Here is a 24,875-nt window from a genome sequence, read left to right on the forward strand (position 1 = left end):
CTACCTTACCTTCTACCCTACCTTCTACCCTACCTTCTACTCTACCTGCTACCTTACCTTCTACCCTACCTTCTACCCTACATTCTACCCTACATTCTACCCTACATTCTACCCTACCTTCTACCCTACCTTCTAATCTACCTGCTACCCTACCTTCTACCATACCTTCTACCCTACCTTCTACTCTACCTGCTACCTTACCTTCTACCCTACCTTCTACCCTACCTTCTACCCTACCTTCTACCCTACCTTCTACTCTACCTGCTACCCTACCTTCTACCCTACCTTCTACCCTACCTGCTACCCTACCTTCTACCCTACCTTCTACCCTACCTTCTACCCTACCTTCTACCCTACCTTCTAATCTACCTGCTACCCTACCTTCTACCCTACCTTCTACCCTACCTTCTACCCTACCTTCTACTCTACCTGTACCCTACCTTCTACCATACCTTCTATGCTACCTGTACCCTACCTTCTACCCTACCTTCTACTCTACCTGTACCCTACCTGCTACCCTACCTTCTACCATACCTTCTATGCTACCTGTACCCTATCTTCTACCCTACCTTCTACTCTACCTGTACCCTACCTTCTACCCAACCCGTACCCAAACCTCTACCCTACCTGCTACCCTACCCTCTACCCTACCTTCTACCCTACCTTCTACCTTACCAATCTACCCTACCTGCTACCCTACAATCTACCCTACCTGCCACCCTACCTTCTACCCTACCTTCTACCCTACCTTCTACTCTACCTGCTACCCTACCTTCTACCCTACCTGCTACCCTACCTTCTACCCTACCTTCTACTCTACCTGCTACCTTACCTTCTACCCTACCTGCTACCCTACCTTCTACCCTACCCTTACCCTACCCTTACCCTACCTTCTACCCTACCTTCTACCCTACCTTCTACCCTACCTGCTACCCTATCTTCTACCCTACCTTCTACCCTACCTGCTACCCTACATTCTACTTTACCTGCCACCCTACCTCTACCCTAACAATCTACCCTACCTGATAACCTACCTCCTACTCCACCTGCTACCCTACCTACCACCCTACCTCCTGCCCTACCTACTCTATCTGCTATCCTACCTTCTACCATACCTTCTACCCAACCCATACCCAACTTTCACCCTACCTGCTACCCTACCCATTACCCTACCTTCTACCCGACCTGCTACCCCCTCTACCCTACCTGTACCCTATCTGCTACCCTACCTGCTACCCTACCCTCTACCCTACCTTCTACCCTACATTTTACCCTACCTGCTACACTACATGCTACCCTACATTTTAACCCTACCTGCTACCCTACCTGATACCCTACTTGCTACCCTACCCTTTACCCTACCAACTACCCTACCTTCTACCCTACCATCCACTCTACCTTCTACCCTACCTGCTATCCTACCTTCTACCCTACCTGCTACTCTACATTTTACCCTATCTTCTACCCTACCTGCTACCCTAACTTCTACCCTACCTTCTACCCTACCTTCTACCTAATAGATCAGACTGTAATACCAACTATTGGTTACACAGTCTGACACAATCAAATCAAATCAAAGTTTATTTGTCACGTGCGCCAAATACAACAGGTGTAAGATCTTACAGTGAAATGCTTCCTAACCAACAGTACAATTTTCAAGTTAAAAAAGGTATTAGGTGAACAATAGATAAGTAAAGAAATAAAAACAATAGTAAAAAAACAGTGAAAAATAACAGTAGAGAGGCTATATACAGTAGGGAGGCTATATACAGTAGGGAGGCTATATACAGTAGAGAGGCTATATACAGTAGCGAGGCTATAACAGTTGTGAGGCTATATACAGTAGCGAGGCTAAAACAGTAGCTGGGCTATTTACAGGCACCGGTTAGTCGGGCTGATTGAGGTAGTATGTACAGTTGAAGTCAGAAGTGTACATTCACCTTAGCCAAATCCATTTAAACTCAGTTTTTCACAATTCCTGACATTCAATCCTAGTAAGAATTCCCTGTCTTAGGTCAGTTAGGATCACCACTTTATTTTAAGAATGTGAAATGTCAGAATAATAGTAGAGAGAATGATTAATTACAGCTTTTATCACATTCCCAGTGGGTCAGAAGTTTACATAAACTCAATTAGTATTTGGTAGCATTGCCTTTAAATTGTTTAACGTGGGTCAAACGTTTCGGGTAGCCTTCCACAAGCTTCCCACAATAAGTTGGGTGAATTTTGGCCCATTCCTTCTGACAGAGCTGGTGTAACTGTGTCAGGTTTGTAAGCCTCCTTGCTCGCACACACTTTTTCAGTTCAGCCCACACTTTCTATATGATTGAGGTCAGGGCTTTGTGATGGCCACTCCAATACCTTGACTTTGTTGTCCTTGAGCCATTTTGCCACAACTCATTGTCATTTTGGAAGACCTTCCTGACTGATGTCTTGAGATGTTGCTTCAATATGTCCACACAATTTTACTTCCTCAATATGCCATCTATTTTGTGAAGTGCACCAGTCCCTCCTGCAGCAAAGCACCCCCACAACATGATACTGCCACCCCCGTTCTTCACTGTTGGGATGTGTTCTTCGACTTGCAAGCCTCCCCATTTTTCCTCCAAACATAACGATGGTCATTATGACCAAACAGTTCTATTGTTGTTTCATCAGACCAGAGGACATTTCTCCAAAAAGTACTATCTTTGTCCCCAGTTGCAAACCGTAGTCTGGCTTTTTTTTGGCGGTTTTGGAGCAGTGGCTTCTTCCATGCTTAGTGGCCTTTCGGGTTATGTCGATATAGGACTCGTTTTACTGTGGATATAGATACTTTTGTACCTGTTTCCTCCAGCATCTTCACAAGGTCCTTTGCTGTTGTTCTGGGAGCCATGCCATAATTTTCTGTCATTTTCCAAGTTGTTTAAAGGCACAGTCAATTTAGTATATGTAAACTTATAAGGCCATAGTGTTGTTACTAGGCCATAGTGTTGAAATAATGACAATTTGGCAATTAAACACTGGAGTGATAGATGTGCAGAAGATGAATGTGCAAGTAGAAATTCTGGGGTGCAAAGGAGCAAAAAATGGAGATGAGGGGATGAGGATGAGGTAGTTGGATGGTAGTTGGATGGGCTATTTACAGATGGACTATGTAATGTAACTCTATGTCAGCAGCCAAAGGGCAAGAATTTTCGAGGTTTCCCCTTACACTTTTCCGGTTATGTAGTGTCCCCATGAGTGACAAAGCACTGAGCCCATCACGGCGCAACACTCCGTATTTTCTGCTGGCTTTCCCCACCACCACAGAAAGCACTGAGCTAGGCTGAAAACACCTGCACTTTGGAGCTGCCTTACTCAAGAAAACAAAAAAGAGACCATGTTTGTATGCGCCTTTATTAACTCAATGATATATATTTTTTACATTGTTTGCAAACTGATAAGTGACACGTATTAATGCCCAAATAACATGCAAAACAGGCAAGCCCCCCCAAAATATGTTTTTGTTTGTTTTTGTGTGTTTTTTTTTTGGCAAAACATGTGGGGCTCTCGAAACAGGTGGGGCTCTGCTTCTTTTACTTTTGGTTTTGTACACCACCTTCAATCAGCTGAAAACAATATTTTGGGTTATGGAAAATATATTTCACAGCAGTTTAGATGGTACAATGATTTTTACACTATACTTGCTTGTTTTGTCACATAAACTGAAATTTAGCGGCCTATTCAAATTCTTGGAACCAGAAAATGGCGATGCGTAGTGCATCTTCAATATATACCACATGGAAAATTCAATAAATCCGATTTTTTATGTGAATAAAGACTTGCTAAAGTGCATCCTCTGTGACTTCTAGGAAGAGATTAACCCACTTAACAGCAACATTTCAGATTTTTTTTGCCTTGACGAAGTCATTTCTGAAGATGACTATTTCTTTCATGTGATTTAGGGATTCACATACTGTATGTCTGCCCTCATTTTTAAGGTCAATCCTTTCATGTGAACCGAAGTCTCGTTTTAAGGTGGTGAAACTCGTCACTTCTTTTTGTTAACGTCTAACAGTCAAACTATAGTGTAAAAGCAGGTCGACTGGTTTGACTTTTTTTTGTAAATGTTCTGGTGTTTTGTGGGGAAAATGAAGTGGGTCGGGTATAACACGTCAACCCTGTTAACCAGGCATAGTAGAAATGTTTGAACAATTTCATTATTTTGTGAAGCTCGCATGCAATTGCCCCTCCCGGTTGCACACAACAAGCTTCCATTCCCCCTGTCACAAGGAGATTTATGGCTGATTAAAGATGAAGTAGCCAACCCTCTTACGGTCAACTTTATTTGGCACTTAATAGGCACATACTATATTCCTTTTTTTAAATTGAACCTCTTGAGATGGGAAAAACATGTTTTTCATTAAGTTGAAGCTGTGCTCTTTATGACAGAATATTAAAGTTAGGTAAAATAAAATGTCCTTGTTTTTGAAAGAAAATCATTTTTTTGTCCATTAAAATAACATCAAATTTATCAGAAATACACTAGTTTTTATGACTTAGCCATCATATATAAGTTATTCAAAGTTTTAGCTTTCAGGCTATTCTCGTTCCCGCATCCTGATCTGATCTGATCTGATCCTGATCCTGATATACTTGTGCTAGCCTACCTGTATGGCTCCTGCCCTCCTCCAACAAGCTGCAGCAGCACTCATCTGAGTCATCCAGCATCATGAAAGCTTCAATTATATTGTAACTACATACAGTATCATACTGCTTCACTAGCAAGTCACAATATCCTTGTGTTGTTTAAAATTATAGGCCTGCATATAGCCTATCTCTAGGCTGCAGGAGGCTCTGTTTAGGTCTGCCATGTGGAGGTTTGTTCACAGCAAAGATCTTCCAATATAGTTTGCTAGATAGTTAACTTCTCAAATGTATCTGTTTATTTCCTTCACATGTATTTGAGAGACAAAAAATAAATGTTTTGACATGATGGATGTTTTTCAATATCCATGCATACAATACAGCCTGTTTTAGAAAGCCCAGTAAAATGAATTTGACTCTTGGCTGAAGACGGAAAGACACTGCAGCATTGGCTCTAGAACATAACACACAGTCTTGATCATTCCTGGGCCAGGGTCCGGAAGGAGTCTGGCAGTGGGAAGATGGCAGTAACTGATGTTTTGTTTGAAACTGCTGGCGAGTTGGGGGAAGATGAGAGCACAGAGAGTGAGAAGGAGTGGTTTTACAGTGGTGAAAAAGAAAGGAAACAAGAGAAGTAACGTTGTGGTGGAAACTAGGAAACCCCTAGACTCATTTTTAGTTGGAGTGAGGGTTTTGGACCAATGAAACCTGGGAGATCCGTTTGAAGTGTCGGTAAATCTCATGGAAGCATTGGGTGAAGTGGGGTCAATGGAAGTCACAAGAAGTGTGCTTATTTAGGTTTTTTGAGTGTCCGAAGAGCAGACATGCCTCAAGAAGATATATTTGTGGAATCTTTAATGTAGGATCAGTGCACCTATCAAGGGGGTTATCACTGGGGTGGCGCTTAAAGTGTGTGCAGAGGTAGTACCTGAGGCTGACCTGTATGGTAGATGGAGTGAAGACATTCACTTGATCCATAATTTTGTTCTTTGATGAAAGGGTCTCTCCCTTTTCATGTCAAGTTGGGCTATGTGAAATACCCTGTAAGAGCCTTCGTGCACAAGCCCCTTAAGTGCAATCAATGGAAAATATTTGGTCCTGTGTCAAGTGTATGCAGACGGGAAGAGTATCAAATGCTAGTGGAGGTTAGATGCTGCAATTGTAGAGTGGGAGTTCTGTTTGTTATGTTTCTATTTTTGAATGATGTGATGATGCCATTTCATACAATGGCTATTTGTTTTTAGTTTACCACCCGTACAGTAGGTGCCAGCATGCATCTCCAATGAACGTTTGCGGACTGCCATGATACCATAGATTTTTTTCTGCATGTTGGTCATTGATTTACGGTGATCGTTGTTGTAAAGTAACAAAATAAAAAATACTTTGAAGTACTACTTAAGTCGTTTTTTGGGGTGTCTGTACTTTACTATTTATATTTTTGACAACTTTTACTTTTACTACACTACATTCCGAAAGAAAATATGTACTTTTTACTCCCATACATTTTCTCTGATACCCAAAAGTAGTCATTACATTTTGAATGCTTAGCAGGACAGGAACATGGTCAAATTCACACACTCACCCCTACTGCCTTTGATCTGGCAGATACTCAAACACAAATGCTTTGTTTGTAGAGGATGTCTGAGTGTTAGAATGTGCCCCTGGCTCTCTCTATATATATGTGTTTTAACCTCTATGGGATCGATGTCCCTATACAGGACCGTTGAGCTAATGTGCGCTAATGTGATTAGCATGACAGTTGTTAGTAACAGCACACTATCTAGGACATAGACATGTCTTACATGGACAGACAACTTTAATTCTTGTTAATCTAACTGCACTGTCCAATGTACAGTAGCTATTACAGTGAAAAAATACCATGCTATTGTTTGAGGAGAGTGTACAACAACGAAAACTTATCACGGCAACTGGTTTGTACATTCACCTCTGAAGGTAAATAATGTACTTACATTCAGTAATATTGCTCTGATTTGTCATCCTGAGGGTACCAGAGATAAAATGTAGCATAGTTTTGTTTGATAAAATCAATTTTTATATTAAAATGTAGGAACTGGGTTCTACAATTTGAATCCCTGCTGTCTCTGACTCCACACCCACCCCAAACCGCCCAGCCATCTAGATCTAAACTAACATTTTGTATTACCATATCATTTTTGTATCTTCTCTATAGTCATGTACTTAAAACAGTAGCAATTGACCAATTTGGCACATTTGGACAGACTTGACACAAAATATTGTCCAGTATTGCCATGCATCACTGGATCAATCTGAAACTTTGCACACACACTGCTGTGGCCAAAATCTAAATTGCGCCTAAACTACATATATTATATGATGGCCTTTCTCTTGTATTTCAAAGATGATGGGAATTGTTTTTTTAGAAAATATTTTTTTTTGTTTGTATCATCTTTTACCAGATCGAATGTGTTATATTCTTCTATGTTAATTTCACATTTCCACAAACTTCAAAGTGTTTCTTTTAAATGGTATCAAGACTATGCTTAACCTTGCTTCAGGTCCTGAGCTACGGGCAGATAGATTTGGGTATGTAATTTTAGGCGAAAAATGAAAGCAAGAAAACTGTGCTGTCTGGTTTGCTTAATATGAGGAATTTTAAATGATTTATAGAATTTCCTTTTACTTAAGCATATTTTAGCAATGACATTTACTTTTGATACTTAAGTATATCTAAAACCAAATACATCAAGTATATTTTACTTGGTGATTTTCACTTTTACTTGAGTCATTTTCTATTAAGGTATCTTTACTTTTTCTCAAGTTTGACAATTGGGTAGTTTTTCCACCACTGAGTATGTTTTTAGCCACATAATTGTTGAATTTTTGGGATCTTTTTATGGTTATCCCGCACACTAGGTGGCAGCAATATAACGTTGTGGAAAAAGTCCGGTGTAAAACCCTAACGAAGAAGACGAACCTTCCTGGGCCGGTAGGAGAAGTTGTTAATTTGTTGCCAGTGTAGGTTACTGTTTTTGTCGGTTGTGTGTAATTTACACAATTGCAGCGAGTGTTGTGTTCGCTCGATAACCAATTCGTTTGTATCAATTCGAGATGGTTCATGTGATGTAGCTGAAATCAGTTGTTGTAAAGCCAGTTCGGGTGATTTCAGGATAACAACAGCTAGCCAGGACTGCTGTTGCGTAATCACTATACTCCGTGAGCCGTGTTTGTCAGGCTACGTTTATACATTGCTATTGACCGTCAAAATAGCAGCTTCCCCCCCAAAAAAAACCTTTTCAATTTAGAGTTATAGTTATATCCGTGTTAATGGGGAAGAGTAGAACATACATCAGTATAGGATATGCTACCTTTGGTATGCTGGTTGGATTTTCAGCATTTTTTGTCTGGAACATAGCATACAAACAACCATGGACGGCGGCAATGGGCGGATTGTCAGGTACAGTAACAACATAGAATGACGGACATACCAGTGTGTCGTGAACAATATTTGCTTGAACAACGATAGTGGATTCGGCGGTTCGCCTCCAAAATAAAAGTTCCCCATTGAAGTCAATTATGTATTAAAACAAAAATCCTCTATTGCTGATGCTTTGAAGCCACCGGTCGGCCATATTGCTAACCTAACTCGAATGTAACCATTTTAAATGTCATGGGGTAGGGAAGTCCCAACGATCCACGAAAGCAAGGCCATTAGGAATAGTCCTCTGTAGGAATTAATGGATTTCTGTAGTATTTTCTGTAGTATTTCAGATGTTTCAAGGACAAAATTGTGTGTATTTTAGTGTTGTAGTAGTGTGGATAGTAACATTAGTCATATCTAAAATGTATAAATGTTTTTATATATTTGTTGAATTATTAATTATAACACGCATAGTATAATGTAAAAGTATAAAAGTGTATATATATATTAGATAATGCTAAACAATGTTGGAATGTTATGGATATTCAACAAGACCATTTGTTCATTTGAAAAAAAATGTATCTGTTGAAATTGCATTGTGTGTATATATTAGAGTTCAGAATTGCATTGGGCTACTTATGAATCCAGAGTCTATGGAATGAGGTATCAGCCTACTCCGTAAAACCCACAAATTACAAAAGTTACACAATAAGAGCTACGCTGCTAATATGTGTGTAAACTCTTCCGAATTGTTGTCTGTGGGTGTCACTGAGTAGGCTGGTACCCCCATTTCATGGACCAAAGATAAGTAAGGCTGTACAGTGCAAATACATCCGCAATACGATTTCAACAGATTTCTACCGTTTTGTGTCAATTTAACTATTGTCATTTGTTGAATTGATATAACAACATTCCAACATTGCTTAGCATTATCTTGTCCAATTAGGGCATTGTTCCACAATTTTTAGCACTTCTCATGTTTCAATTGGGGACTTTAATTTTGAAGGTGAACCACCAACTCCACTATTGTTGCTCATGATAATGTTGTTCTCAACACATACACACACACACACGACAGACTTGTAGGCCAAGATAAATGGGCATTTCACCATCATTTCTCATGGTTTCAGTGAAATGTTTTTGTGTAATACTGTGTTGTTACTGTAGCAAAAAAAGGCAAAAAAATTGAGCCCAGGGATGGGCAACTGGCACAGACCGTTAGATCAATAAAATAATGTTTTATTTATTTATTAGGAACTCCGTCGGCTGTCTCAGCATACTGTTTTGAGTTAAAATAGTAGAATACAGAAGGTGCAGTGTTAAATTTGGTTGTACATCAGTAGTTTCTCTCTTGTTATCTGAGTCACTGATAGTTTGTCTAAACTTGTTATCATGGTCAAATTACCTGCCGGGGGTTTTGTTATTCAGTCTAACTCGGATATAAATACTGCAAACATTTCTCCTCAAAATGTTTAGAATTGCAGGAAATTAGCTGTAAAACAGCTAATGTACATCTCCGCCCCATGGCAAAATGTATAGAATTGCAGCAAACTCTGTAAAACTGCAACATTTTCCCTACACCCCATGGCAAAATGTGTGGAATTGCACAAAATTAACTCTAAAATATATCTTTAAATTATTATTATTATTTTTTTAAATCTCCGCTGCAAGAGGGGGGCCACTATAATGTTTTGCTCGCAATGTGGGGTGTAGTTCGGCCCCTCATGATGAGTTCAGATTTTTTGTGTCCTCCATCCCCATCAAAGTTGCCCATCCCTGATCTAGCCTAATGCCTTGATGAACTGAGACTATTACTCACAACTTATTAATAAATGTGTAGAAGTGTGAATTGAATAGGCTGACTGTTTGCATCACATTTAGCGTCACAATCTTTAATTAGCGCAAGGGCCCCTTACATCTGCTTCACCAATGGCTTTTTCTGTGATGCTCCCTAACTTCGCACGCTGTCCCTATGTCCTAGTTCAGTCACGAGGTCTCACAGCATGCCTGCCTTTCTGGAGAGTATGATACGGTATTCCACATGTTTCTGTCACCCAACAGGAGTGCTGGCGCTCTGGGCCCTTGTCACCCACATTATGTACCTGCAGGACTACTGGCGCACATGGCTGAAGGGACTCAAGTTCTTCATCTTCGTTGCGGGTCTCTTCTCCATCCTGGCTGTGGTGGCCTTCGCTACTTTCCTCACCCTCGCCATCACACAGAAGCAATGTTAGTCTTTCTCTGGCTCATATTCTCTTATCTGCTATGTAACTATTGATTACAGATTCAGAAACTATATATCATCTAGTAATTAAGGGTAGAGTTATTCTGAGAAAGTTTGACAGATTGTATATTCTCTCCCGTCCTGCAGCTCCCACTGACCCGACGAGCCTGTACCTGTCCTGTGTCTGGAGCTTCCTCACTCTCAAATGGGCCTTTCTCCTAGCCCTGTACTCTCACAGGTACCGCCAGGAGTTTGCAGACATCAGTATCCTCAGTGACTTCTGATCGCCATCCATTTTACCCACCATACACTGGGTAGGAGGTTTGGGGAACCAGCCAGCTGCAGAAGAGTTGGTTAAAAAAACGTGTTTCAACGAAAGAGAGCACGGAGAATCTGGAAGGGCTGCATAAGAGTTCTTTGAACTTTTAATCAGTGTAGTTACACACTTCGGACAAGCCCTACATTGTTGTCAACCCTCACTACTATACATACAGTAACAGCTCATTTGTTTTGTTGGCGTGAGTAGCCATATAGTCACTTGGAAAAACTCCTTCTGATGGGGATCTACTGCTTATCTGTAATGGCAGGCAGCAGTGGCTTACGTTTCTAAGCAAGGATTTGCACAAGGCTATTTGTAGAGTGGCTTAGGGATCAAGACTAGGTCATGTAGGCTGTGGGGGTTTGTCTCTGAGGATTTGGGTCGAAGCGTTCCAAAAGGACACAGTTTTTAAGAATTGTATTTTAAATTTCAGGTTGAAATGTATTGATCCAATGTCTAATCCAATCTAATGAGTAAGTGTCAAATACACCCATGGGAAAGACACTGTGTTATGTGGTCTCTCTGCTGTTTCTCTCTCTGTCACTCGGGAGAGCAGGATTATTTATCCATTATTTAGTCATTGCTATCTCTGTCTGAATGTTGGCTTGTCATATGCTTTTGAATATTTGTTATTCTCTTTTAGTTAACTACACACACATATTTGATGTGATGCATAATAATGCACTTTAAAGTGTTATTAATTCCATTGGATTGGTTCGTCCAATGCTGTCGTCTGCTTTTAAAGAGAAAAGGCCAGAGGGTGAGGATGGATATAATGCAAGCTAATACACAGGTGTATGGAAGTCCTGATTTGATGGGGTTTCTTTTTCACTGTTTCTATCTTCATAAGTTTTCTGTCTTATATTCATGTTGATCAGCACATTTTTTGGCTTTGTTTTTATCATATCTATCTATTGTATTTAAACAGAATTTCCACCCTTTAAACAAGTTGGTCTTGACTTTAAACCTGGTATCCTTCTATTTGTATAGCAATGCCTGCAAATGTGTGAACGGTGTGTTTTTGTATGAGATCGAGAAAGGCTGTTCGTGAGAAATATTTTAAATAAACAAATTGGTTTGTTTTGCATGGTAAGAGTTTTTACAAATTTATTCACAAGATGTATTTTGGTTGTACATTCTATTAATAAATGTTGAACTGTGATTTATGTTGATGTGACTGTATGATATTATTATTTAGACGGATCCTTGCGATAATAATTTCCATAATCATATTGCACTTCCACAATGAACTATTCCAACCAAACATGATGCCTATGACTTTCCCTCTAAAGGCAGCTAGGCCAGGGTTTCCCCATCTGTGGCTCCTCCCATGGAGAAGGTGTCAGCATCGCCCCAGTATAAAACAAATAATGAATATTTTCTGGGGTGTGAAAACTCAAACCAGTGCCATCCGATGGTTCACTCTGACAGTACGGTACAGTGCGGCATACTTGCTTTGTTTTTGATTTGTTGGTCACTTTACTCTGCCTTGTGTTAGATTTTGAAATGTGCTTAGTATGTTGCAGATCACCTCGTATCAAATGTAAGACACTTGGTGGTCTATTGTCTTCGTGTAGGCTTTCTGAAACAATATTTGCATTCGGACTCTGGCACACATGCAAGAAATTATCTTTCTGATCTCAAAATATAGTTTATATATATTCTTTTCACTTGCGTTACTGAAAAATCTCATCTTAATGGTCTGTCATTTGAAAAAAATATCTATTTCATTTTGAACATGCAACCCATCCAGTGTTTTAGTTCAGTATTACCATGGTCTTTGTAGTGTGAGAGGGGTTGACGTGTGACTGACCACGTGCCTCTAGTTTGTAAGATTGGTTATCTAGCTCTGTTCAGACAGAATGGCACTGGACCTACCTACCTCTCTCAAGGTTAGATTAGGAACCCAGCAGAACATGAGAGGTTTATACTCAGGAAATAAGGGTGCTTAATTCAACCTTACTTCTTTCTAACCACTGCCTATGTATTATAGTTGCGTGATATTCATAGACCTTCCTAGTATATGGATGCCACCTCAAACGATGCTCTGTGAGTGTCCTTTGAGTAGCCAGGGAAGAGTACCAGTCAGTTTCTCCTATCTTGCCAACTCTTAATGGAATTGTCACACCAAAGTCATGTTTGTCTTGACAATAACAGCCATGGAGTTGGCAAGAGCTCAAACAGATCTGGACCAGACTAATTTTTGAGCAATGTTATGTCATTTTATCAATGCAATGTAATCTCTCATTCACACCTCAGTGCAGCTGCATCAATTCTTGGCCTGCCTAACTAACCCCTGATTGGCTGAAACCATGCAACAAGAGCGCCCACGCTATGTGATCAACAGGCCAGCCTACTCCCTCCCAGACTTTGATGGGGAGTTTGACAAGAAGAAACGGACCTTTCCCATAGGAGAGAAAGTGAAGAAATGCTTCAGGTACAGCGTTTACATTCTGCTGACTATCAAAAGCCCACAACTGTTTATCTCTTTTCATGAGTCAATAAAGCTCACCTGAACAACACTTGAGTACTTTCATTACGACATCTACATTTTAAACCAGTATGTTCCCCTTGAGAGAACTGAGCTGGTACTATACCAAATAAAGAGGAGCCAGCTATGAGGCCATAGGGTGACTGTTCTAACCAGACTTGCATGCTGATGCATGTTATTAGGTGCTCTGGGTCTCGACTCAAGTCCCTGCTGTTCAGACACCTGCCTATCCTGAGCTGGCTGCCCAAGTACAAGGTGAAGGAGAACCTGCTGTGTGATGTCATTAGCGGGGTCAGCGCAGGCACCATTCAGGTTCCTCAGGGTTTGTCAGTCTCCTCCTTCTGGTGTCTCATCATTTGAGCTGTTGTCCTGCTATATATTATCTCAGATGAGAGTTGGAAGCAGAATAGTTTCCTAGTGATGTTTTTAACGTTACAATTTATTATCAAGAGTTTATGATTAATTCAATTCATGAGTCATGTTCTGTACAGGTATGGCGTTTGCTCTGCTGGCTAACCTGCCTCCTGTCAATGGCCTCTACTCCTCCTTCTTTCCTCTCATCCCCTACTTCTTCATGGGCACTGCTCACCAAATGGTCCCAGGTACTGTAAATCTACTGTAAATCTACATGTAAAAGGATAATTGAAGACTTTAGATGAAACACTAGATCTCCTTAACGTGTGATGTAATTGAGTGATCTCTATGTCCAGGTACTTTTGCTGTGCTCAGTATCATGGTGGGAATGGTGTGTCTGAGTCTGGCCCCTGAGTCTGACTTCAGCCACTTCAATGCCACCCTCAATGCTACACTAGTGGATGAGGACAGGATGAACGAGGTTCGACTGGGCATCTCTGGAACACTGGCCTGTCTCACTGCCATCATCCAGGTATTGCCTGAGGGCCACATAGAGGCTTAGTTCATCATTGTACAGTGTCAATACAATACGTTACCTTCGTGTGGTATTGTGAAAATAATATTGTCTTCATAATTGTAAGTGACCTGGGACACAAATTCTATCTGAGCAGATGGGCCTGGGCCTAATGCAGTTTGGCTTCGTGGCCATCTACTTGTCTGAGTCGTTCATCAGGGGATTCATGACGGCTGCAGGCCTGCAGATCCTCATCTCTGTACTGAAGTACATCTTTGGTATTAAAGTACCTCCCTACAGTGGACCACTTGCAACCATATATGTAAGTATCCCATATGCATGCAGAACTACACTACTACTTACACTAACCATGATGCCCCTCTCTATAGTTTCTAAAAGTTGCCAAAATGATGTCCCTTTTTGTCCCAGACTCTAAAAGATATTTTTTATGGCCTGCCTGACACCAACATAGCCTCGCTGGTCTTTGCTCTGGTCAGTAGTGTGGTACTCATCACAGTGAAGGAGCTGAGTGCACACTTCCGTCACAAACTGCCTTTCCCCATCCCCATGGAGATCATTGTTGTGAGTAATCGAGGAGACTAATATGTTCCTCTTATGCTATGCTGTGCTGTGCTGTGCTGTGCTGTGCTATGCTATGCTATGCTATGCTCTGGAGTTGTAAGACCAATATAAATGGTTAAACCAGAACTTCCATTTGCACAGGTGGTAGTGGCCACAGCCATATCAGGTCCCCTGGACCTGCCTGAGAAGTATCACATGGACATAGTGGGAGAAATTCCCCTAGGGTAAGGGGGACAGAATATTACCAGAAAAGTTGACTGTTATGGTTTGCTATTATGGCTGTTTTATAGTCTATCCTTACACAGTAGATTCTGTGGTCCCAACCTCTTCTTCTAGATTTCCTGCTCCGATCCTCCCAACAGTGATTCAGTGGGATGACATGCTGAGCACAGCCTTCTCCCTAGCTATCGTGGGCTATGTGATCAACCTGGCCATGGGCAGGACACTGGCAGCAAAGCATGGCTACGATGTGGATCCCAACCAGGTATGAATAGGGGACAAGCATGTCTTCGTCTTTTTTTTTTCATATGAGATGAAAACCTCATTTTGTTCCATTTTTAAAAAAAAAATGTAATGCCATCAAATCCCTGTCTAAGCTGCCTGACTATAGTCTCCATTACTCATCATAGTGTACTATAAACACTGATAGGAGTGTGCGTTTCTGTGCAGGAGATGTTGGCTCTGGGCTGCAGTAACTTCTTGGGGTCTTTCTTCAAGATCCATGTGATCTGCTGTGCTCTGTCTGTCACCTTGGCGGTAGACAATGCTGGGGGAACATCACAGGTCAGACACAGGGAGCAGTGAGGCAGGACCACGTAGAAACGTTGCACGGCACTAGACAACACAGTATTCATTGAACATACCTCTCACTTTTACGCCTAACAATTCACTTAATAATCGTTCAATTGTTCATTTGCTTTCTGGTTGACTGACTAACATAACGTACCAAGTTTCATAAGAGCTCTGTTCAGTACACAACAGTATGTAATATTGTGGTCTTGTCTCAATAATCAATCTCTCCTCTACTTTCCTCTTCACAGTTTGCCAGCCTGTGTGTGATGCTGGTGGTCATGGTCACCATGCTGGCCTTGGGGGCTTTCCTCAAACCACTACCAAAGGTGAGGACCTTTATTTCAGTGCATTAAATAAAAGATAAGAACAGTGACGTACAGCAGGTGTTCTCAACCTTTTCCATTCCGGGGCCCACTGAAGCGCTTTCAAATCAGGGACCCCCTGAAAGCTCTCTGAGGCCTCCCAGGCATCCTAGACCCCTGGTTGAGAATCACTGACGTACAGTAGCTCTGAAGGTAGAAAATCAAAAGAAGTCTTTGTTTCATCTTATATCATGCACGTTCATGATCTACAAATAACATGTCGAAGGTAGCGAGTGTTTTAATCACCATTAATTCCTGTAGTCTGTGCTGGGAGCCCTGATAGCGATCAACCTGAAGAACACTCTGCTGCAACTCTCTGACCCATATTACCTCTGGAAGAAGAGCAAACTGGACTGTGTGAGTCAAATAATCCACATGTTACGTGTCAGCTCTGGCGACGACACTCAAACACTGTCAAATCTACTGCTCTAATGATCCTGTATCTTGTCCAGTGTGTGTGGGTGGTGTCCTTTTTAGCCACCTTCTTCCTGAGTTTGCCTTATGGAGTCGCCATTGGAGTCAGCTTCTCCGTCCTCGTGGTTATTTTCCAGACCCAGTTGTAAGTAAATCAACATTGATTGCGCAATACAAGTCACAAACGGGAACATTTGCTATAGTCATCTGTTTTATAATGGTAAAACAATGATATTATACATGATATTTTGTTCTTCACAGTCGAAATGGTTCAGAGATGGCTCAGATCATGGACACAGATCTCTACAAAAATCCCAAGATTTACAGCAAGGTAGTGAAACATTGTATTCAGTATTTACTTTGGATTTATGTTTGTGTCTTCTTTCATAGCAAGGTTTTATGAATGTGAATCTATCCAATGGAATGGAGACATTTTTATTTATTTTTTCTATAGGTGAAATGTGTAGAGGGGGTGAAAATAGTGAACTACTGCTCCCCTCTCTATTTTGCCAATGCAGAGATATTCAGACAAAAAGTCATCAAAAAGGTACTTTAATGACTATAGGATGGCCATATCCCTCTCTCTGCCATGCAAAGTCAATTATGTTTAGACTCATTTCCCATATGGTGTGTATGTGTATGTGTGTTTGTGCGTAGACTGGATTGGACCCAAGTAAACTTCTCTTAGCCAGGAAGACGTTTCTGAAGAAGCAGCAGAAGGAGTTAGAAGGCCAAAACAAGAAGACCAAGAAGAAGAAGCCCTGCTCTTTGGTAACCATGAAGTCTCAGGTGAGAGGTCAGAGGTCAAGGGGCGTCAAGTCAAAGGGCATTCATGCATTAAAATGGACAGAGTTACTTTAAACTAGCTATCTTATGTTGACTATTTTGTGGTTATGTCCTCCCCCATGTCTAGACCATATCACAGATAGAGCTTCAGAATGACTTTGACATTGGTGACAGCAATCCTTACCCGCCACCATCACCAACCAACTATGTCAACTTCCACTGTAGTGACATTGAGCTGGGCGAGCAGCCTCCTGACCCAGACCAACCAAGTTCCTCCCCTGTTACCCTGGACTCTCAACCCAGGCCCTTCCACACCCTCATCCTGGACCTGGCAGGGGTCTGCTTCATAGACCTCATGGGAATCAAAGTACTCATCAAGGTCAGACAGCTAGCCATTTGTTTTTTCTTTGTTTTCCCTTTATTTGGGTGCCCATTAGCTGAAGCCTTGGCTATTTGTTTGCTATTATGCTAGCTGCAGTATTAGGAATTGTGAGATGATGGGGGATACTACTGTATCCCATTTTATTTCATTTAAAAAAAAAACAAGTCTGAAAGTGCAGGATGCATTTGAACATTTGCAGTGATATGCACTGCAGCTCATAGAATTGGTTGAGGCTTGATGTGTGCTGTTTCGCGCTTGTTGTTCACAGATGAACTCAAGCTATGAGATGCTGGGGATCAAGCTTTACTTGGCCAATGTTCAAGGTAAGATCTAGTCTTCATGACGTAGCTAGGTGACTTTCAAATGTAGTCATGGGAACAGAATTTTACTTGCAGGAGAAAAAGCTGAGTCACTGTGCGCAAACTAAGGGCACATAGAAGATTACATAGAACACAGTTAATGGTTCAAATTCAATCTCAGCATGACCATAATAGGGTCTAGAATTTTCAATTTCCTTCTCTTTCTCACTTTTTCCTATTGAGATAAAGAGGTGATTCATCAAAGGGAATAGCGCAGGTTGGCATTCAATTTACCATTCATTTACAAAGTGTTCTCTGTTCTTCTGCTGAATCACATATGCAATGCCTTGGGCTTCCTGATCCAAAAGAATGTTTAAGGTCATTTGAGCTCCACAACGTTGGGTGGAAAATTCAGTCCCTTAACACAAAAGCCCATGTCTGTCACATTACTTACACAGAAAATCCTAATATCATAGAGGGCATGCAACGTCCCTAAGCTCCCTAGTTTTTCTCCTTGTATTACTTTGTTGGTTTCTGGTGTGTGTGTTTTACAGCACAGGTGTACGAGGAGCTGGAGGGGGGAGGGGTGTTTGAGGAGGGCAATATCGTCCAAGGTCACCTCTTCCTCTCCGTCCATGACGCCATCCTCTGTGCCCAACAGAGGTCAAGAAACACCGAAACCTCTGAAAAGGCAGGTCCCACTTAATCCCACACCTTATCATTATGACCATGAATCACTTCAAAGATCCTCATTTAGTAATGACAAAGTAAATCAAGAGGCAGGGGATTATTCAATGTAAATCATCTACACCCAGTACATATTAACTATGTCTTGTTTGCAATTTGGGCAAAGACAAAGACGAAACACTTCCTTCTGAGTTATCCAATCAATAGGGAAAAAAATCCAGCTCAAACACTCCACAGAACATCTGTGATTACACAGTTAAGATTTTAAAAGATATATAAGGAAGAGATAGGTAGATACTGTTCTGACGTCTGTTGGGGATAAGGGGACATTTGGAGCAGTGTGATAAGTTAGGGTGGGAATTTTCTTAGCTGTGCTCCTGGTACTCACCCTGCACATTCACTTGCTTCTCTTTTATTCAACCTCCACCACCTTATCTGGGGCAGTTAGTGTAAACAGGCAAATCACACAACACAAGTCCAGGGAAAACTTGGCACCACTACCTAGAACATCTACTTCTCAACTTCACTTTGAATCCTGTTGTTGCCAGAGGTCACGAGAAAGACAAGCCGTCTGTCTGTTTCTCCTTTATTTCCCCTCCCATTACCTCTATGGCCTCCTGGAACTAGAATGACCATGCTGATCACTGGTTCAGATGATGTCACAGACACAGCAGTTGAGTTCAAAAGAGCAGTGCAAATATAAAATACATGTGTCGATGATCACGTACTGTATGTGTGTGTAGTCCTGAGTTAGCTAGGTGTTAAGGAGAGGCTCCCTGACTGAAGTGTGTCTCTCTGTGGGGTTGCAGACAGAGAAAGAGAGGAAGGAGCTGGTCCTCTATATTCAGGAGGATGAGGAGAGGGATCTGGAGCAGGTACACTGACTAAATGAACCATTTATCACTGTTGTGGAGAATCTATCTCGATGAAGCAAACTGTAAAACAGGATGGTTCCCGTTTACGAATCGTTAGGTTACCTATCGACCCAGAGTCATTCTGAATCATCCTTTATCTCTCCACAGGAACTGTTTTGAACATGGGATTTTTTACTACTGAATGTATGGAGAGTGTATGAAATAAATGAAGATCTAGGAAAATGTTAATTCAGGTTGATAATAAACAAAACAAAAAAGTGTTGTCTGAACGGTCCATTTCTGCATCTCAATGATTGTGTGTTGTGCAAATAGTTCTTAGATGATCTCAAAAATCATGATAATAAACACGTGACAGTCTATACTGTAAAAAAAAGATCTGCAGTGACTGAACAGCTGGTCTCACTATTCAGGTTTCCATCCAACCTTTTCATGTGAGTAAAAGCACACGTCAGATAAAAACATGTCACGATAGGCCCAATGGAAACTTTCCAAATGTCGACAAAAAACCAAAATACTCGGGACAAGGTGGGATATTAATTATGCAAGAAATGTTGGTGGAAACGCTTTTATGTGCAAATGTTTATATAATAACCATCACATGGAAGTAAACTTGGAGTCACGCAATGACATGTGTGGTCCTCCCACTGTGACTTGTCTGGAAAGCAGGCAGTGTATTAGGCTACAGATGAAATAAGCTATGAACTTCACAAGGTGTGGAAAGTGAGCTTGATGCTCCTTTCCAATAAATATTGAGGGTCTTATTCTGGAGACATGATGATCGATGCTTGGCTGCCGTTTGACAATTAAAAATAATCTTGCTCTTTTTGCCAATAATAATCTCATCATGTAGGCCCCTCAAACTCAATTCTGGACCTCGAAGTCAGTTCCACTGTGTTTTTTCATTGTTCCATTCTGATCAGGGACTGATTTGGACCTGGGACACCAGGTGGGTGGAATTAATTATCAGGTAGAACAGAGAACCAGTAGGCTACGGACGTCATAGTGTAAGGGTTGAATGCCCCTGGTAAACCCCAAGGAAACAAAATACATCATGAAATACCTAAATACTACATCCGCTGAAGATTTCCACAGCAGTTAACTTAATTCTGGCTCTTCAACCTCATTACTTCTTCAAATCTAATAACAATCCCTTTCCCTCCCATACTGAAATGGAACATGACCACTGTCTCCATCTCCTACCCGACAATGATTACACCTAACTGTTGCACCTTTCATGACTCTAGCATTCAATCCAATCAAATGCATTTCACCTGTAATCCTTTCTCCGTTTTTGTAGTTCTCTAAATATACAGGCGAATTTGTATACTATTGGGAAAGGTGATTATGATGGACACATTGGCCATGTCCTCACCTCACTAGCTAGGTTTCCATCCAATTGGCGACAGATTTTCACACCAATATATAAAAAAATATGTTTCCATCGAATGGACTTGTGCAGATGAAAGTTTTTGCGTGATGACATAGTGCACATAGAAATACATTTTGCAGTTACATTCCCATGTAGGCTACGGAAAAATAAATAAAAGTAAAATGGGTATCCATCGCATTTTAAACTCTACTGATGTTTTTCCCACAAAAAAAAATGTTGCGTTATAGCGAGTGTACCCACTCTGGTATTGGTACGGTGCTCGAGCATGGAGGGCTCAGATAGCGGGCTTTTAGCTAGAGCGCACGTATAGCCTACAGACCTTGACGCTCTCTGGTCCCCACTCCAGTCCAGTTGGTGGCGGTAATGCACCTTAAAGTTGGTTGCAACTGACATACAAAGTCCACAGAAGAAGAAGGTGCGACGGTTTGAAGAAGTGGTTGGTCAATAGGCCCATGTTGTGATTAGTAGGACTAGCACAGTGTATTTGTTTCTCCTGGAGGTGAACATGTAGTAATGTTTTTCCTATTTTGAAGTGAGACCTTCGCCGGTGTTATCCAGACAGGGGAGGACAGGTGTGTTAAGTCGCACGCAAATAAACAGCAATACTGTCGGTATCTAGGGTAATTAGGTTACCTGTGGAATGTTAGTTTTTCTCTTGATTTGAGCATACTACTACAATATAGACTGATCAACATGAACTTACATCCAATATACATACTTGATCTAACAAATTCCGTTATAGTTCAGATAGCCTCTTACATTTTTTTAACATTAAATTGTATGCGCATAACGGGTAGTTGTCAACATGGACCAATCTCCCTCAAGTGGAATATGATGTAACACAACACTGAAACAATCAAATGTTTGAAACGAACTTTTTATTGAATTAATAATATTCAATTACTAAACGTGTTGCAAAAGCATACAATGTAAAAATCTAATTACATCTATCTTATTGTACAGTTGTGGTGTTTTCCTGCTCTATTTTAAAAGCTGTCAAATATAGATCAGTGTGACAAAACAGAATGTGGACTTTCTTGGCACAGCTTCACAAAAACAACCTGAGCGATCATTTTCCTAGATCCTACTTTCTTGCCCTGTCAGATGTAAGTTCCCACCAGGATGTCAGCACAACATGAATGTGGCAGCAGGTAAGCAACATCGTAGGCTTATTCAAATGTAATCTCCTCGGTATAAATGGTAGCCTTGCCTTTACATTATATATTGTACTGTAGAGTAGTCGCACGTTGCTGAACTATTCTCTTCCATTTAGTTTTTGTTTGGTTCAGCCTGGTAGTCACTAAAGCCATTTGTACTCTGGAAGAGTACCGTCTGGTGTGCTATGTGAACAGCAGGACCCAGCACCATCCTGACATGCTTGCCTTCAGCCTGGACATGGCTGACCCATCCCTCTGCACTCATATCATCATGGCCTACATGGACCTGGACCAGGACTATCACATCACACCCTTCACACAGGAGGACAAGACCCTCTGCAACTCCCTCAACATGCTTAAAGAGGGGTGTGTGTGTGTGTGTTACTACCACAACCATCAGGTTGTATAATTCAATCTCCTCTCTGCCCTCCACCAGGAACCCAGATCTGAAAACTCTGCTTGCTGTTGGGGGAAGGAACTCTACGGACACCAGGTCAGTACCCCACTCACACGTAGAGTAATAATTGTAAGTGCTTTTGGAATTGAAACGTTTTCACCCAAGCAGTAACGTTCAGCCATCCCTCCACCATAGGCTCCTAAAAATGTCCTCTGACAACACCAGGAGGAAGACGTTTGTCCAGTCTGTTCTGAAACACCTGAGGCAGGAGGGCTTTGATGGACTGGATGTGGTGTGGTAACCTCACTCTGCTTCTAATGTAGCACAGGGGGGAAACATGTATTCACTAATCTGCTCAAGGTAAGAGCTGAGATGACTTCATGTTTGCATTTTCATTTGATGTTGTGAAAGTGAGAAGTGTGTGTGTGTGTGTGTGCGAACGTAGGAGCTGCGTAGAGGAATTCAGGAGGAGGCTCGTGTCTCAGGGATTGAGGCCCTGCTCCTCTCCTTTGAGGCCCTGCTCCTAATTATGCCAGGTTCAGCCAGCCGACTAACTTTGATCCGATAACTATCATAGCTATGTGTAAAACTCCTTCCTGCTCCTCTGCAGATGAGAGCGCTGCAGCGTCAGGAGCTGGGTGGAGCCATGGTGTGGTCTCTGGATCTGGACGACTTCACGGGGACATTGTGTGGCAAAGGTCGCTTCCCGTTCACCAGACTGCTCAAAGGTCGCTTCGCGTTCACCAGACTGCTCAAAGGTCGCTTCCCGTTCACCAGACTGCTCAAAGGTCGCTTCCCGTTCACCAGACTGCTCAAATGTCGCTTCCCGTTCACCAGACTACTCAAATGTCGCTTCCCGTTCACCAGACTGCTCAAAGGTCACTACCCGTTCACCAGACTGCTCAAAGCGTCGCTTCCCGTTCACCAGACTGCTCAAAGCGTCGCTTCCCGTTCACCAGACTGCTCAAAGGTCGCTTCCCATTCACCAGACTGCTCAAAGGTCGCTTCCCGTTCACCAGACTGCTCAAAGGTCGCTTCCCGTTCACCAGACTGCTCAATGGTCACTTCCCGTTCACCAGACTGCTCAAAGGTCGCTTCCCGTTCACCAGACTGCTCATAGCTTCGCTTCTCAGGGATAAGGGGCCACGACATCATAAACGCCACCACCGCTCACGCCACCGTCATCACCATCGCCATCCACATCGTCATGGTGGTTTCCTTTCCCGTGACAGCCATCGCACTGGTTACCATGTTCATTGTCACCTTGACCGTCACAACATTTAATCAAACAGTGGAGTGTGACTGTAACGTAACTCACTACACTGGCAAGACTCAACATACCATCCCTGGGGTGGCAGGTAGTGTAGTGGTCAGAGCATTGGACTAGTAACCGAAAGGTTGCAAGATCGAATCCCCGAGCCGACGAGGTAAAAATCTGTCGTTCTGCCCCTGAACAAGGCAGTAACCCACTGTTCCTAGGAAAATAAGAATTTGTTCTTAACTGACTTGCCTAGTTAAAGGTAAAATAAAGAAAGAAATAAAAAATCCCTGCAAGAATATATTAGCATGTTTTTTTATATGGTAGATCAGGTTGGACTGTTTGTTGGCTCTGTGAGTGATTTCTGTCATGGTATAGTAGAGATGAGGCTCTAGATTTATCTTCATAACTTGCACTCTGTCCTCTATGGAGGAATACTATGCGTTAATTGTATTGTCTTATGACACATTTTACTGCTTTACAAATAATAAAATGAATGGCTCCATTTCCATGGCCTAATATAACGTTTTGATATACCATTAAATGACAAATTGTTTTCAGGTTGTTTGCAGTTCTCTTGTTTGCAGACTCTCACTGTAGCCTCTCCGTAGTTTAGAAAAATTGTAATATCTTCCTTAGCAGTACTGCACTCCGATGCCAGGGGGCAGTATACTACAGTGTAAGGCGATCACAAATCGGTCCGTATGGGCCGGGGAAATCACAAAGGAGATTTCGCCTACAAAAAGTGTCTAGTGAAGTTGCTGACCAAGCCCATCTGCTGCATGGTGAGACAGTGGTCTTTCTGTAATTAACACCCAGTCTGAGTGTCCATTGAAGGACGCAGCTGTGGAGAGGAGAGAGCACTCTGCTCTGCCTTGTCCCCATGGAGACCTAGCTGACTCTATAGAAGGGCAATGCAGGCTGGAGAGCAAGGGGAGGAACTTGGCTTCAGCAGTTTCACATGGCTTTTGTTTCCCTGGACTCATCTGTTTAATAGTACGCTATTACAGCCCATTTGGAAAGTATTCAGACCCCTTTCCTTTTATACATTTTGTTACATTACAGCCTTATTCTGAAATGGATAAAAATAAAAAATGAATCTCAATCTATACACTAACCCATAATGACAAAGTGAAAACATTTTTTTTATTTTTTAGAAATGTCTGCGAATTTATTACAAATAAAAATCAATTACCTTATTACATAGTAGTAGTTTTCATGTCAGAGCAAAAACCAAGCCATGAGGTTGAAGGAATTGTCCGTAGAGCTTCGAGACAGGATAGTGTTGAGGCACAGATCTGGGGAAGGGTACAAAAACATTTCTGCAGCATTGAAGGTCCCCAAGAACACAGTGGCCTCCATCATTCTTAAATAGAAGAAGTTTAGAACCACCAAGACTTCCTAGAGCTGGCCGCCCGGCCAAATAGCAATCAAGGGCTTTGGTCAGGGAAGTGACCAAGAACCCAATGGTCACTCTGACAGAGTTCCTCTGTGGAGATGGGGGAACCATCCATAAGGACGACCAACTCTGCAGCACTCTACCAATCAGGCCTTTATGGTACAGTGGCCAGACGGAAGCCACTC

General features: G+C 41.8%; 3 protein-coding genes across 23 annotated transcripts; all 3 read left to right on the plus strand.

Moving 5' to 3' along the window:
• The first annotated feature begins 7,543 nt into the window (after nt 1–7,543).
• Nucleotides 7,544–11,713, plus strand: slc48a1a (solute carrier family 48 member 1a). Its single transcript, XM_035738931.2, has 3 exons — nt 7,544–8,044; nt 10,070–10,237; nt 10,380–11,713. Exons 1-3 carry the CDS (start codon nt 7,915–7,917, stop codon nt 10,514–10,516), a joined length of 435 nt encoding a protein of 144 aa, XP_035594824.1. The 5' UTR covers nt 7,544–7,914; the 3' UTR covers nt 10,517–11,713.
• Nucleotides 11,714–11,886: 173 nt separating this feature from the next.
• LOC118359969 (solute carrier family 26 member 9-like) lies at nt 11,887–19,363 on the plus strand. Of its 4 annotated transcripts, none has more exons than XM_052482365.1 (21): nt 11,887–11,986; nt 12,811–12,988; nt 13,225–13,364; nt 13,534–13,644; nt 13,753–13,928; nt 14,068–14,232; nt 14,340–14,492; nt 14,634–14,716; nt 14,829–14,976; nt 15,162–15,275; nt 15,533–15,610; nt 15,908–16,003; nt 16,099–16,205; nt 16,322–16,391; nt 16,515–16,607; nt 16,718–16,849; nt 16,974–17,225; nt 17,497–17,551; nt 18,082–18,222; nt 19,028–19,089; nt 19,237–19,363. In XM_052482365.1, the coding sequence occupies exons 2-21, from the start codon at nt 12,864–12,866 to the stop codon at nt 19,246–19,248; spliced, it is 2,313 nt and encodes a 770-aa protein (XP_052338325.1). In that variant the 5' UTR covers nt 11,887–11,986; nt 12,811–12,863; the 3' UTR covers nt 19,249–19,363. The 4 variants fall into 4 exon arrangements, with proteins under 4 accessions (XP_052338325.1, XP_052338326.1, XP_052338327.1 ...); XM_052482366.1 differs by having other exon boundaries at nt 11,920–11,981; XM_052482367.1 differs by having other exon boundaries at nt 11,933–11,986; nt 12,816–12,988.
• Nucleotides 19,364–20,721: 1,358 nt separating this feature from the next.
• LOC118359972 (chitinase-3-like protein 1) lies at nt 20,722–23,847 on the plus strand. 18 transcript variants are annotated; one of them, XR_008083096.1, is made up of 7 exons: nt 20,722–21,051; nt 21,526–21,630; nt 21,753–22,129; nt 22,229–22,393; nt 22,644–22,942; nt 23,034–23,093; nt 23,124–23,847. XR_008083096.1 is itself a non-coding variant. In XM_052482370.1 (7 exons), exons 2-5 carry the CDS (start codon nt 21,615–21,617, stop codon nt 22,332–22,334), a joined length of 429 nt encoding a protein of 142 aa, XP_052338330.1. In that variant the 5' UTR covers nt 20,722–21,051; nt 21,526–21,614; the 3' UTR covers nt 22,335–22,393; nt 22,644–22,942; nt 23,004–23,847. The 18 variants fall into 18 exon arrangements, 7 of the variants coding, with proteins under 7 accessions (XP_052338330.1, XP_052338333.1, XP_052338335.1 ...); XM_052482370.1 differs by having other exon boundaries at nt 21,753–22,002; nt 22,073–22,129; nt 23,004–23,847; XM_052482373.1 differs by having other exon boundaries at nt 21,753–22,002; nt 22,073–22,129; nt 22,644–22,821; nt 22,973–23,847.
• The last annotated feature ends 1,028 nt before the right edge of the window (nt 23,848–24,875 follow it).

Source organism: Oncorhynchus keta, chromosome 27 (genome assembly GCF_023373465.1).
Source record: "Oncorhynchus keta strain PuntledgeMale-10-30-2019 chromosome 27, Oket_V2, whole genome shotgun sequence".
In the NCBI taxonomy this organism is placed as follows: domain Eukaryota; kingdom Metazoa; phylum Chordata; class Actinopteri; order Salmoniformes; family Salmonidae; genus Oncorhynchus; species Oncorhynchus keta.